The sequence below is a fragment of the Bos javanicus genome, chromosome 13 (genome assembly GCF_032452875.1).
Source record: "Bos javanicus breed banteng chromosome 13, ARS-OSU_banteng_1.0, whole genome shotgun sequence".
Lineage (NCBI taxonomy): Eukaryota > Metazoa > Chordata > Mammalia > Artiodactyla > Bovidae > Bos > Bos javanicus.
This window is the reverse complement of record NC_083880.1, coordinates 63,139,850-63,154,292: the sequence shown is the minus strand read 5'-3', so window position 1 is coordinate 63,154,292 and position 14,443 is coordinate 63,139,850. Positions and strand designations below refer to the sequence as shown.

At 46.1% G+C, this 14,443-nt stretch overlaps 1 protein-coding gene across 3 annotated transcripts in view; it reads left to right on the top strand.

Annotated features, from left to right (window-relative positions):
• The first annotated feature begins 1,840 nt into the window (after positions 1–1,840).
• The window catches only part of PXMP4 (peroxisomal membrane protein 4), a 34,611-nt gene continuing 22,008 nt past the window's right edge, over positions 1,841–14,443 (top strand). For 2 of the 3 annotated variants that reach the window (XR_009740466.1, XM_061437304.1), the window contains exons 1-3: positions 1,842–2,124; positions 7,580–7,642; positions 13,560–13,758. Coding sequence is in view for 2 of the 3 variants with exons in the window: in XM_061437304.1 (XP_061293288.1) it covers positions 2,012–2,124; positions 7,580–7,642; positions 13,560–13,758 (375 nt within the window). In the remaining variant the exon portion in view is untranslated. Of the gene's footprint in view, positions 2,125–7,579; positions 7,643–13,559; positions 13,759–14,443 lie in introns of all 3 variants that reach the window. The other variant, XM_061437305.1, reaches the window with a different exon arrangement.

The window sequence follows — 14,443 nt, the reverse complement described above, 5'->3', positions numbered from 1 at the left end:
CTAAAGAAGGGTTTTTAAAATATTCCCTGCTCCTTTTCCTTCAACTGTTCTGCTCAGGGACTTCTCTGGTGGTCTGGTGGCTAAGACTCTGCACTCCTATTGTAGGGGGCCCAGTCTTTGGGGAACTAGTTCCCACATGCCACAACTAAGAGTTTGCATGCTGCAATTGCTAAAGATCCTGCAAGTCACAACTAAAAGATTCTACAAGCTGCAATGAAGACTGATGATCCTGTGTGCTGCAAGTAAGCCTGGCACAGCCAAAATAAGTGAAAATAATTAATATTAAAAATTAAACCTGTTCTGCTCAGTATCAAGGGAACCTTTTCTTAACTCCCTTCAGGTTGGAGGTGTAGGATGTGTAGCATGTTCACAAACACAAGGGTGAAACCCTTAAGCCTAATGTGAGGAGAGTCTTCTGTTAGGCTCCCCACTTCGGATAGGCCCTGGACTTTTATTTTTGTCCCTCTTGCCCTATGTGGCTAGAGAACTGAAATCCACAGGTTCAACATTGGCAAAAACCCTCAAGTCATAATAGCTTTGGTGCTCCAATATTCCAATCTTCCTGTTAAATATCTGGTTACCAGCTTTCACGTAATAATTGGCCTAGGAGTTCCCCCAGGTTTTTCAGATTTGGTGTTTCTCAGAGCATATTTTTTTATATTTTATCCAATGTTGCTATTTTCAGAGGGAAAATTAATTGAATAAATTAGCCCACCATTCCCCCCCTCCCCATCCAAAAAGAAACTCCAGTTGTAGTGATAAAATAATGCATGCATGCATGCTCAGTCATGTCTGACTCTTTGCATCCCTATGTACTGTAGCCTGCCAGGCTCCTCTGTCCATGGGATTTTTCTAGCAAGAATACTGGAGTGGGTTGACATTCCCTGATCGAACCTGCATCGCCTGTCTCCTGCTTTACAGGCAGATTCTTTACTGCTGACCCACAGGGGAAACCCCAATGGTAAAATAGGGCCAGCATAGTTCCTTCTCACTGACCTCTGACATCATCCTCTGACACTGACCTAGGCAATAATGTCACAGATAAATACCAGATGGCCCAAGTACCCGGGGAAACCCTCATAAGTCACAGCTACCACTCCATGTGTAACCGCTATCCAATGACATCTCCACACAGTGACATCATACATAAATGTCACCACTCAATGTTCTGAGATATCTAGGAAGACCTCTCTGAGGAGATGGCATTTGAGCTGAAGCCTGAACGTTGAGAAGGAGTTAGCTATGGGAAGAACTTGGGGTGATGCATAGGAAACAGGGAGATAAAGAAAGGCAAAAGCGCTCAGGCAGGAGCGTCAAGCTCAAGGAACAGCAAGGAGGCTAGTTTGGCCGAAGAGAAGTGACTGAGAGGGACAAAAGGAGATTGGAGGTGTGAGATTAGAGAGGAAAACAGGGGCCAGATCATACAGTCTTCTGCGGACCATGAGAAAATGTTTGGTTTTTAAGAACATACGGAAACCAAAAAGGTAAAGGTGCCAAGTCATTTGTGGTCTGAGAAGATTGGTAGTCCATGTTAACCAATCAGAATTGTCCTGTGTACAGTTAAGGCCTGGCTCCTCCCCGTGTCACCATCCCTACTCTCCCGAGGGTGGCTCCTCTTTCAAAAAACTTCCAAGCTCACAGGTGACACACCTCTTCTAAGTCCCAGGGAAACTGATTTCTGATTGGACAAATCCAGGAATACGTTTCTAACCTTTTTGCGGTCGAATTGGACGGAGCCCATTGTAATTGGCTACGAGCTTTCCCTCTCTTCCAATCAGACCGCTCTTCGGGAGAGTGCTTGCGTCCCATTCCCCTGGTGAGTTGAGTGAGCTCTGTGATCGGCCCTGCTCGTATGAGTGACAGCAGACACATCCTATGGGCTCAAAGACGCGGCTGCAATGTCCGGCACCATCCGGCACCTCCAGCCCTACTGAGGGTTGTGCAATAGCAACCCCGGCTGTCAGGGCGTGAGTCCTGCTCCGTGTCTACCACCCTCAGCGACGCCTGCATTATGGTCGCCCCACCGCAGCTGCAGGCTCTGCTCTTTGCGATCAACGCACTATTGCGCAAGCGCCGCTACCACGCAGCACTGGCCATGCTTAAGGGCTTCCGGAACGGGGCAGTGTGAGTGGGGTCATCGGGCTGGGCAGGGGCTGAAGGATCGATCTGGTGGGGTTGGAGAAGCTGCCTCTGGGACCGGCGCCGCTGCGCTGTGCGCCCTTGAGCAGCCCTAGTGTGTCTCTAGGTCTTGGTGTCCACTGTCGGCGCAGTGGGCGCTGGATTTTGGGTTCTGTGCGCCTTCTGAGCCGGGGGTCTAACTACGCTTTTTCTAGGCACTCCGTGCTTTGCAGCCTGGCCCTATTGTCTTGACTATTTCCCATGCCAGCCCCCGTATCCCTTCATTTGGGTCCAGTTTCCCCCTCCCGCTGCTGTGTGCCCTTGGGCCTATCTGGCTTCCGTGGCTCCATCTGGACAGTGGGAAGCTGGACTCTGCCTTCTAGCAAGACTTGCGGCTCTGCCTCTCTATGCTCCCCTCATTAAGCTGCCCTGGACTTTCATCCCGCTTCTCATTCTTTTGTAAGATTCTACTGCTAAAAAAAAAAAGATTCTACTGCTAAGTCCTCTTCTGATAAGCCGCAGGTGTGACCAGTGTAACTGAAGCTGCAAGTATTTGCCAAGCAAACTGATTACAATTTGGTCATCAGACCTGCAGAAGAGGAGGTCATTTCCTCTGGTTGGCGCCAGGACTGGAGCTCATTTTCCTTTAAACTTTATGCATAAACGCTATCATTTATTGAGAGCCTACAATGCCAGAACTGGGGAAGCATCAAAGAACAAAGGGAACAAAAATCTGCATGTTCTTGGACTTGGCATTTTAGTGGCAGCATGGCGTGGTGGTGTGGATGTGATCACCTCAGTTTGAGTACTGGTGCCCCTTACCTGCATGATCTTGTGCAACTCATTTAGGCTCTCTAAGCCTCAATATTTATAAAATGGGGCTGATAATAGTACTTATATTGAAAGGTTGTTGCTGAGCCATGAAAGACGCCAGGATTCTTGGCCTCCGGAGGAGAGGAATTCAATCCGGGGCCAGTGACGAGGCTTGATCACTCAGAGCCTTTGTGTAATAAAGCTTTTTTAAAGTATAAAAGAATTAGAGAAAGCTTCTGACATAGACATCATCATCAGGAGTGCTCCCTGCTAGTCTTTAGTTGGATGTTATGTAGCTACTGCTGCTGCTGCTAAGTCGATTCAGTCGTGTCCGACTCTGTGCGACCCCATAGATGGCAGCCCACCAGGCTCCCCTGTCCCTGGGATTCTCCAGGCAAGAACACTGGAGTGGGTTGCCATTTCTTTCTACAAGGAAGACAGAGTCTAGGGTAGATACGTAGTTCATTAACATAGCTTAAGGCAAAGATTTCCATAAGAAAAACCGGATCGGTTAGATCTAGGTTTGAGAAAAGTTAAGTTCTGGTGGAACCAGGTGTTGTCATGGCAACACAGAATTCTAAAAGAAACCTTTTTAAATTTGTATAGAGGAGGGGAAGAAATCTAACACTTGTTTGTTTCCTTCTGCCACTTAAGAGATAGTTTAAAATGTCTGACACTTGTAGTCTGTCTCCTCCATTTGGGGACCCCTGGCCTTCCTGCCTGTTACCCTCTCAATATAGTGTTGGGCTTTCCTGGTGGCTCAGAAGGTAAAGAATCTGCGTGCAATGCAGGAGACCGAGGTGCGATCCCTGGGTTGGGAATATCCCCTGGAGAAGGAAATGGCAACCCACTTCATTATTGTTGCCTGGATAATACCATGGACGGAGGAGCCTGGAGGGCTACAGTCTATGGGGTCACAGAATTGGACAGACTAAACAACGAACACTTTGACTTCCATCATACTGTCGAGAGAATTGAGTCAATATGTGTGATCAGATCAGATCAGTCCCTCAGTCATGTCCGACTCTTTGCGACCCCATGAATCGCAGCACACCAGGCCTCCCTGTCCATCACCAACTCCTGGAGTTCACTGAGACTGACGTCCATAGAGTCAGTGATGCCATCCAGCCATCTCATCCTCTGTCGTCCTCTTCTCCTCTTGCCCCCAATCCCTCCCAGCATCAGAGTCTTTTCCAATGAGTCAACTCTTCGCATGAGGTGGCTAAAGTACTGGAGTTTCAGCTTTAGCATCATTCCTTCCAAAGAAATCCCAGGGCTGATCTCCTTCAAAATGGACTGGTTGGATCTCCTTGTAGTCCAAGGGACTCTCAAGAGTCTTCTCCAACACCACAGTTCAAAAGCATCAATTCTTCGGCGCTCAGCCTTCTTCACAGTCCAACTCTCACATCCATACATGACCACAGGAAAAACCATAGCCTTGACTAGACGGACCTTTGCTGGCAAAGTAATGTCTCTGCTTTTGAATATGCTATCTAGGTTGGTCATAACTTTCCTTCCAAGGAGTAAGCGTCTTTTAATTTCATGGCTGCAGTCACCATCTGCAGTGACTTTGGAGCCCAGAAAAATAAAGTCTGACACTGTTTCCACTGTTTCCCCATCTATTTGCCATGAAGTGATGGGACCAGATGCCATGATCTTCGTTTTCTGAATGTTGAGCTTTAAGCCAACTTTTTCACTCTCCACTTTCACTTTCATCAAGAGGCTTTTTAGTTCCTCTTCACTTTCTGCCATAAGGGTGGTGTCATCTGCATATCTGAGGTTATTGATATTTCTCCCGGCAATCTTGAGTCCAGCTTGTGTTTCTTCCAGTCCAGTGTTTCTCATGATGTACTCTGCATATAAGTTAAATCAGCAGGGTGACAATATACAGCCTTGATGTACTCCTTTTCCTATTTGGAACCAGGCTGTTGGTCCATGTCCAGTTCTAACTGTTGCTTCCTGACCTGCATACAAATTTCTCAAGAGGCAGATCAGGTAGTCTGGTATTGTGAAATGCTCAGCATAGTGCCTGGTATGTATATAACTGTTGGCTGCTGTAATCATGGTTGTACTGGCGTGAATATCTGCCTGGCTCACTCCTTCACCTTCAGGCTTCTGATTGTTACCTCCTCAATGAGGCAATCTTTGAACTTCCACCTCCTTCCCTACTGACTTTGCCTCCATAGACCTTATCACCACCTGACACTTAAGTATTCACTTACGCATCCCTTATGCATCACTTACGCATTTTCTACTCTCTCACTAGAAAATGAGCTTCATGGGGACAGAAGTTTTTATCTGTTTTGTTCCTTAGTATAAGTAGGCTTTTAAATATTAACTGAATGAATAAGCGTATAAGGGAGGAATTGCCACTGTACCCATTTTCTGGATGAGAAGACTGTGGCTCAGAGAGGAAAATTCATAGCTCAGTGGTAACGAATCCACCTGCCAATGCATCAGACACAGGTGCGATTCCTAGTCTGGGAAGATCCCACATATTGTGGTGTAACTAAGCCCATGAGCCACAGCCATTGAGCCTGTGCTCTAGAACCAGGAAATATAACTACTGAGCCCATATGCCCAAAAGACCATGCTCTGCAACAGGAGAAGCCACTGCAATGAGAAGCCCACGCAGCAACAAAGACCCAGCACAGCCAAAAATAAATTTTTTAAAAAACTTCTTTTAAAGTACAAAAATGTAGGTGTATACAATTTTTTTGATTAAAAAAGAAATGAATCATAATCCTATAATGTTGACTGCTGTCTAGTTAATAGGCAGATGGTCCCAGTTGTCCCCTAAATGTCCTCTACAGGAAGATAGTCTAGATAGGGATCTTCCAGGATATCATACTGCATCTGCCATGGTCCTTCATTTACTTCTCTTTTATATGGAAGAGGACTGAAGGTCTGTATTCAGAGCTGCTCTGACGTTTCCTTGGTCATGACCATTTTGTTTTGTTTTGTTTTTGCCACACCACACGGCACATGTGATCTTAGTTTTCCAACCAGGGGTCGAACCCTCACCTCCTGCAGTGGAAGCACAGAGTCTTAACCACCGGACTGCTGGGGAAGTCCCTATCATGTCCTTTCAGTCCTTTTTAATCCAGAGCATTCCGTGTTTCAGGACACAGAGAGATCTTGTGAGTGGCAGTAGCTGGCTCCCACCAGAGTCTGAGTAGTTTGGGAAGGGGGCCAGGCACATGTAGGCAGTTGGGGGCATTGCTCCATTTGTGTCTGAGGTATAAGGCAGGGTCCTGTTCACCTTGGCCAGCTGGAGGAGGCCAATGGCCTCTTTATTCAGGGTAAGAAGACATGCCTTTGGAGAAGGCAGGGCAGAAAACTTGCTGGGGGCCAGAGGAGGGCCCTGCCCACCCACCGCTAGGCAGTGAGGAAATAAGCCGTTCAGCCTGGCCACCACATGCAGTAACACTGCTGTCATTTGATCACACTTTTTATTTGATTTTTTACAAAATTAGGTAGCATATTCACAAAAGGCATAAAAAGTTAGAGCTTTTTAGAAGTTTACACACCTTGCTTTAACCAAGCCTACAGCATATCTAGAGCTTCCTGGTTCACGTACAGCTCTGTGTATGCCACTGGTTGCCATGGGTCCATTATGTGTTTACCTAGTAGCCCCCTGTGGATGGACACAGGCTTCCTCCCAGTCTTTTGCTGCTTCCAACAAGCCTCACAAGGACCTGCCTAGCAGTCCAGTGGCTAAGACTGCATGCTCCCAATGCAGGGGGCCCAGGTTTGACCCTTGGTCTGGGAACTAGACTCCACATGCTGCAACTACAACCTAGTGCAGCCAAAATGAATAAATACTTTGGGGGGGGCGGTGGGAAACAAGCCTCACAGATACTCATATGACAACAATATGGGGCTCATGACCATTGTCTGAGGGAGACTGTCAAAGATTGTTAGACCTCGTAGCCTGGAAAGGTCAGGGCCAGACAGCTGGAGAACTTGGTGGAACGAGGGCAAGTCCAATAAAGAAAAAAAAAGAAATGTAGCGACATTAGTACTGGTTGAATGAGGAACTTTTCCATGTGCTAGGTCCTTAACTGCCAGAAACAACTCTGAAACAGGCAATACTTTTTACTAAAGGAAGAAGGGAGACTCAGACATTCAATGATTTACCCAAGTTTATAGAGCAAAACCAGAGAAGACAATGGCAACCCACTCCAGTACTCTTGCCTGGAAAATCCCATGGACGGAAGAGCCTGGTAGGCTGCAGTCCATGGGGTCGCTGAGAGTTGGACACGACTGAGTGATTTCACTTTCACTTTTCACTTTCATGCATTGGAGAAGGAAATGGCAACCCACTCCAGTGTTCTTGCCTGGAGAATCCCAGGGACGGGGAGCCTGGTGGGCTGCTGTCTATGGGGTCGCACAGAGTCGGACACAACTGAATCAACTTAGCAGCAGCAGCATAGAGCCAAACAGGGCAAGGCTTTGGTACCAGATACTATTTACTTTGTATGACCCACTTGGAACCCAGATCTAACTCAAAAGCCAGCGTTAGTTTCCCTCCCAAAATGATATTAGGATTAGGGAAGGGGAGGAGGGGGCACAGGGAGTCAAAGAGAGAGCTCAGAAAGAAACAGTGGTGCAGTGGTGCCTTAACCATTTTCTTTTGTTTCTACAGCTATGGAGCCAAAATCCGGGCCCCTCACGCGCTGGTCATGACCTTTCTTTTCCGGAGTGGCAGGTACCTGTCCCCTCTGCACACCCTTCAAACTGGGCAAGATCGTGCCAGGACTTGCCCAGTAGCCTCCAGGTTGGGTCCAACCTGCCCACACCACCATCTCCTAGAGCACAAGTCTGATTCTACTATCCCATCTTGAAAATTCGCCAGCTCCTGGCTCCTTGATGTTCTCCAGAGAAGCCAGCTTCCAGGTGTGGCATTCAAGGCCCCCTGCAGTCTGACCTCAGGGACATTCCCCCCTCTCTCCAACCCCCAGCATGGGGAGCCCTTGGCACCAAGACTCGCTGCCATTCATTCATGTGCAACAGGTGGTTCCACCTCTTTACATTTCTCATGAGTACCCACCACACACACACCAGGAATCCCCTTTCCTCTTCTACCCCATCTTTATGCCTTCCTAGCAACCCATACCAGTTCTCTGAGGATCACTTTCTCAGGAAAACTCACCATGACCTACTTTCTTTCCTTGTTCAAACTTCTTGGCCTTTCTCTGATCTTCCATACCTTCCCTCAAGGAGCTTCTCAAAAACCAACTTGTGTTTTAGTTTTTAATGTATCTAACTTCACCTGGAGTTTATAAGAATCACACATGGACTGCCTGCTGCTCAAATCCAGGTCGTGAAGATTGCTTTCTTTATGTATTTTTCTTTTTTAAATTTATTTTTGTTTTAGTTTTTGTCCTCCAAATTATTTTTTTTCAATTAAACTCATTCATTCCTTCAGTAAATATTTATTGAGCATCTAATATGTGCCAGACACTGTCTTTAGGTGCTGGGGATACAGCAGTGAATAAAACAGAGAATGATCCCTTCCCTCGTACAGCTGACAGTTTAGCAGAAAGGCGTAGCAGAAAATAAACATAATAAATTTAAAAAGTATGTGGTATGTTAGAATATTATATGGGCTGTAGGAAAGAAAATGTAGAGCAGGGAAAGGGGATCCAGAGTGCTGGGGGAAGGGCAGGCTGCAGAGCTAAATAGGGAAGGGCTCATTGAGAAAGTGACATTTTAAGTAGAGACTTGAAGGAGCTGGAAGAGTTGGCCACGTGGGTAACAAGGGAAGGAGTGTTTCATACCAACAGAACAGCCTGTGCAAAGGCCCTGAGGGCTGATCATACCTGGTGAGTTTGAGGAGGCTGGAGCAGAGGGATTGCAGGGGAGAGAACAAAGAGAGGAATATTGTGGGGGTAACCGGTTGGAAGTGGTCAAACAAGAGATGGCAAGAGTGAATGTCGACATTCTAGGAACCAGTGAACTAAAATGGACTGGAATGGGTGAATTTAACTCAGATGACCATTATATCTACTACTGCGGGCAGGAATCCCTCAGAAGAAATGGAGTAGCCATCATGGTCAACAAAAGAGTCCGAAATGCAGTACTTGGATGCAATCTCAAAAACGACAGAATGATCTCTGTTCGTTTCCAAGGCAAACCATTCAATATCACAGTAATCCAAGTCTATGCCCCAGCCAGTAACGCTGAAGAAGCTGAAGTTGAACGGTTCTACAAAGACCTACAAGACCTTTTAGAACTAACACCCAAAAAAGATGTCCTTTTCATTATAGGGGACTGGAATGCAAAAGTAGGAAGTCAAGAAACACCTGGAATAACAGGCAAATTTGGCCTTGGAATACGGAATGAAGCAGGGCAAAGACTAATAGAGTTTTGCCAAGAGAATGCACTGGTCATAGCAAACACCCTCTTCCAACAACACAAGAGAAGACTCTGCACATGGACATCACCAGATGGTCAACACCGAAATCAGATTGATTATATTCTTTGCAGCCAAAGATGGAGAAGCTCTATACAGTCAGCAAAAACAAGACCAGGAGCTGACTGTGGCTCAGACTATGAACTCCTTATTGCCAAATTCAGACTTAAATTGAAGAAAGCAGGGAAAACCACTAGACCATTCAGGTATGACCTAAATCAAATCCCTTATGATTATACAGTGGAAGTGAGAAATAGATTTAAGGGACTAGATCTGATAGACAGAGTGCCTGATGAACTATGGATGGAGGTTCGTGACATTGTACAGGAGACAGGGATCAAGACCATCCCATGGAAAAGAAATGCAGAAAAGCAAAATGGCTGTCTGAGGAGGCCTTACAAATAGCTGTAAAAAGAAGAGAAGCAAAAAGCTAAGGAGAAAAGGAAAGATATAAGCATCTGAATGCAGAGTTCCAAAGAATAGAAAGAAGAGATAAGAAAGCGTTCTTCAGCGATCAATGCAAAGAAATAGAGGAAAACAACAGAATGGGAAAGACTAGGGATCTCTTCAAGAAAATTAGAGATACCAAGGGAACATTTCATGCAAAGATGGGCTTGATAAAGGACAGAAATGGTATGGACCTAACAGAAGCAGAAGATATTAAGAAGAGATGGCAACAATACACAGAAGAACTGTACAAAAAAGATCTTCACGACCCAGATAATCACGATGGTGTGATCACTGACCTAGAGCCAGACATCCTGGAATGTGAAGTCAAGTGGGCCTTAGAAAGCATCACTACGAACAAAGCTGGTGGAGGTGATTGAATTCCAGTTGAGCTCTTTCAAATCCTGAAAGATGATGCTGTGAAAGTGCTGCACTCAATATGCCAGCAAATTTGGAAAACTCAGCAGTGGCCACAGGACTGGAAAAGGTCAGTTTTCATTCCAATCCCAAAGAAAGGCAATGCCAAAGAATGCTCAAACTACCGCACAATTGCACTCGTCTCACACGCTAGTAAAGTAATGCTCAAAATTCTCCAAGCCAGGCTTCAGCAATATGTGAACCGTGAACTTCCTGATGTTCAAGCTGGTTTTAGAAAAGGCAGAGGAACCAGAGATCAAATTGCCAACATCCGCTGGATCATGAAAAAAGCAAGAGAGTTCCAGAAAAGCATCTATTTCTGCTTTATTGACTATGCCAAAGCCTTTGACTGTGTGGATCACAATAAACTGTGGAAAATTCTGAAAGAGATGGGAATCCCAGACCACCTGATCTGCCTCTTGAGAAATTTGTATGCAGGTCAGGAAGCAACAGTTAGAACTGGCCATGGACCAACAGACTGGTTCCAAATAGGAAAAGAAGCTGTATATTGTCATCCTGCTTATTTAACTTCTATGCAGAGTACATCATCAGAAACGCTGGACTGGAAGAAACACAAGCTGGACTCAAGATTGCCGGGAGAAATATCAATAACCTCAGATATGCAGATGACACCACCCTTATGGCAGAAAGTGAAGAGGAACTAAAAAGCCTCTTGATGAAAGTGAAAGTGGAGAGTGAAAAAGTTGGCTTAAAGCTCAACATTCAGAAAATGAAGATCATGGCATCTGGTCCCATCACTTCATGGCAAATAGATGGGGAAATAGTGGAAACAGTGTCAGACTTTATTTTTTGGGCTCCAAAATCACTGCAGATGGTGACTGCAGCCATGAAATGAAAATACACTTACTCCTTGGAAGGAAGGTTATGACCAAGCTAGATAGCATATTCAAAAGCAGAGACATTACTTTGCCAACAAAGGTCTGTCTAGTCAAGGCTATGGTTTTTCCTGTGGTCATGTATGGATGTGAGAGTTGGACTGTGAAGAAGGCTGAGTGCCGGAGAATTGATGCTTTTGAACTGTGGTGTTGGAGAAGACTCTTGAGAGTCCCTTGGACTGCAAGGAGATCCAACCAGTCCATTTTGAAGGAGATCAGCCCTGGGATTTCTTTGGAAGGAATGATGCTAAAGCTGAAACTCCAGTACTTTAGCCACCTCATGCGAAGAGTTGACTCATTGGAAAAGACTCTGATGCTGGGAGGGATTGGGGGCAAGAGGAGAAGGGGATGACAGAGGATGAGATTGCTGGATGGCATCACTGACTCGATGGACATGAGTCTCAATGAACTCTGGGAGTTGGTGATGGACAGGGAGGCCTGGTGTGCTGCGATTCATGGGGTCGCAGAGAGTCGGACACAACTGAGTGACTGAACTGAACTGAACCGGGGCCCATCCTGTTCAGCATTAGGTCAAAGAGAAGAGTTTGCCTTTTCCTCTTCTTTTTGTTTAATTTTCTAAATTTTTAATTGGAAGATAATTGCTTTACAATGTTCTGGTGGTTTCTGCCACACAACAATGCTAATTAGCCATAAGTATATGTATGTATGTATATATACTTAGATTTATTGAGCATATACTATATATTTGTGTGTGTGTATATATATATATGTATGTGTATGTGTGTGTGTATATATATCTGTCTCCCCTCCCTCTTGAACCTTCCTCCTACCCCTGTGGCATTTCCTCTAAATGGAATAGGAAATTGTCGTAAGAATCTGTTTGTGGACATGCCACTATTTGACTTAAATTTAATAGTGAGAAAGTGAAGTGTTTGCTGCTAGGGGTCAAGGGCAGAAATAGGTGTAAAGTAGGAGGCAGTGGCAATAATCCAGCTGAGCAACTCTGGTGGCCCAGACCTTGATGGTGGCATAGAGGTGAGAAGTGTTCAGATTCTAGAAACATTTTCAAGGCAGTATTAGTGCCTACACTTGGAAAGTAGGAAATGCAGCTTGCCTTAGAACTGGCAGTGGTAGGCCCGTGTCCCTGTGGGATGAGAGCTCGCTGACTCCTAGCTGTCCCCCCTTGCCTGGCAGACTTCCCAGGCCCCAGCTGACACACTTCAAGGCCCTCCTCAGGCCTCGAGGGCACATGTGGTTGCTGGGCCTGAATTGGTCTCCTGGTTCCTCTCCTTGGCTCTCCTCACTGCCCCCTAGCGATTGTGAAAAGATAAGTCAAACCATGTGCCTTACTAAAGGTTCACTTCTCTCAAGATAAAGACAAAGCGTAGGACTTCCCTGGCAGCCTGGTGTTTGAAAAGAATTTGCCTGCCAATGGGTTCAGTCCCTGCTCTGGGAAGACTCCACATGCCTTGGAGCAACTAAGCCCGTGTGCAGGAACTACTGAGCCCACACACCTAGAGCACATGCTCCCCAAGAGAAGCCACTGCAACTAGAGAGCAGCCCTGGCTCTCTGCAACTAGAGAAAGCCCTCGAGCAGCAACAAAGACCCAGTCCAGCCAAAAATAAATAATTTTTTTTTTTAAAGACGCATCTTACCATGGTCCCACCTCTCCCTCACAGCCTTTGCCTCACACATTTTCTGCTCAGGGCTTAATGACCTGTCTTTGTTCCTTTACTCCCCACTCTCTGTCCCTCCTCGGGACCTCTGCTCGTGTTGATCCCAGTACAACTCCTCTCCCCTCTTGACCTCTTCCTTCACGTCCTGGCATCATTGCTTATCAGGGCAAAGTTTGACCTTTGTTTTATGAGTATTCATTTCGTAATTCCCTCTCCCACTAGATCATAAACCTTGTGAGGGCAGCAAGCAGATCTACTTTTTCTCAGACTCACATCCTCAGATCCAGCACATAGTATGTAGTCACTCATTCACTCATTCATTCCTTCACATGTTCACTCCAGAAACAAATGTATTAAGCATCCGCTATGTGCCAGGCCTTGCTCTGCGCACTGAGGATGAGTGAGTGAGGTATAGACACCACTCTCTGGGAGCTTCCACTGGGATGAGGTGGGAGTGGGGGGAGGTAATAAACAAGTATGTAAATGTCAGGTGGTGATATGAGCTCTGAAGGAAAAGAAAAGTTGGATAAGGGAACAGAATACAGTGGGCATTCTTATACGTGGAGTAGTCAGGGAAGACCTCTTGAAAAAGGTGGCGGGGTAGTCAGGGAAGACCTCTTCAAGGAGATGGCGTGAAGTCAAAGCCTGTATCCAGGGAGGGAGCAGCCCTTAAGGGCATGGAGGGCAGAGGCCCGGGGTTGAATGAGCGTGGGCCCGTGGGCTCCTTGCCTGGGCCGGTTTTGCATGCCAGGTGGGTGGATGCCCCGGAGCGGCTGGGCCTGCACTCACGGTGGCTTCTTGTGTCTGTGCAGCCTCCGGGAGAAGCTGCGTGCCATCCTGCAGGCCACGTACACCCACTCCTGGAACCTGGCCAGGTTTGTGTTCCTCTACAAGGGACTCTGTGCCCTGCAGTCCCACGTCCAGGGCAAGACCTACCAGGCACACTCATTCGTGTCTGCCTTCATCGGGGGCTTGCTAGTGTTTGGAAACAACAATAACATCAACAGCCAGGTAAAGGTCTTCCCAGAACGGGGGCCAGGGAGAGGGCTGAGGGATGGGGCAGGATTCAGGTATAGAGTTGGGGATGGGAGTCAAAGACGACGAGCTCATGGCTCCCTGCCATATCTGAGGGTCTGTAGTTCACCAATCCCTGTGTGACCTTGGGAAGGTCACTTCCCCCTCAACTTCCCCCTCTGTTAACCAGGTACCTTGCTGGAGTACCATGCAGCTCTCTGGGGCAAAGATTTAAAAATATAAAACAAAACATGCCCCCAAACACTACTCTGCAGTGAAATGAGAAAAAAAAAATGAGTAAGATTTTCATAAAACGAAACTTACTACATTTGAAGAATTATCTCTTATTCTGCAACTTGCCCTTTTTCTTGGTTAAAAATTCCATTTTTTAATGAGATAATGATAAAATGCTAACTGTTGCTGCTGCTGCTGTTTTAGCATCCTTCTTGAGCTATATGAAAAGTTGGCAGTCTTTCTAATTTGCCTCCCTCAAATTTCTTAAATAGTCTTAAATTATAAAAATAATTGTTTTATTTTCACATTTTAAGTAATGCAAACTAAGCACTCATTGTGTGCCTGGCACACTTCTGGATGCTTAGGATACATGATGCAATTAGAAAATAAATTGAAAAAGAGTCTCTCTCCCCCTCTAACTGTCCAGCCACTGCCCAGAAACACTTTT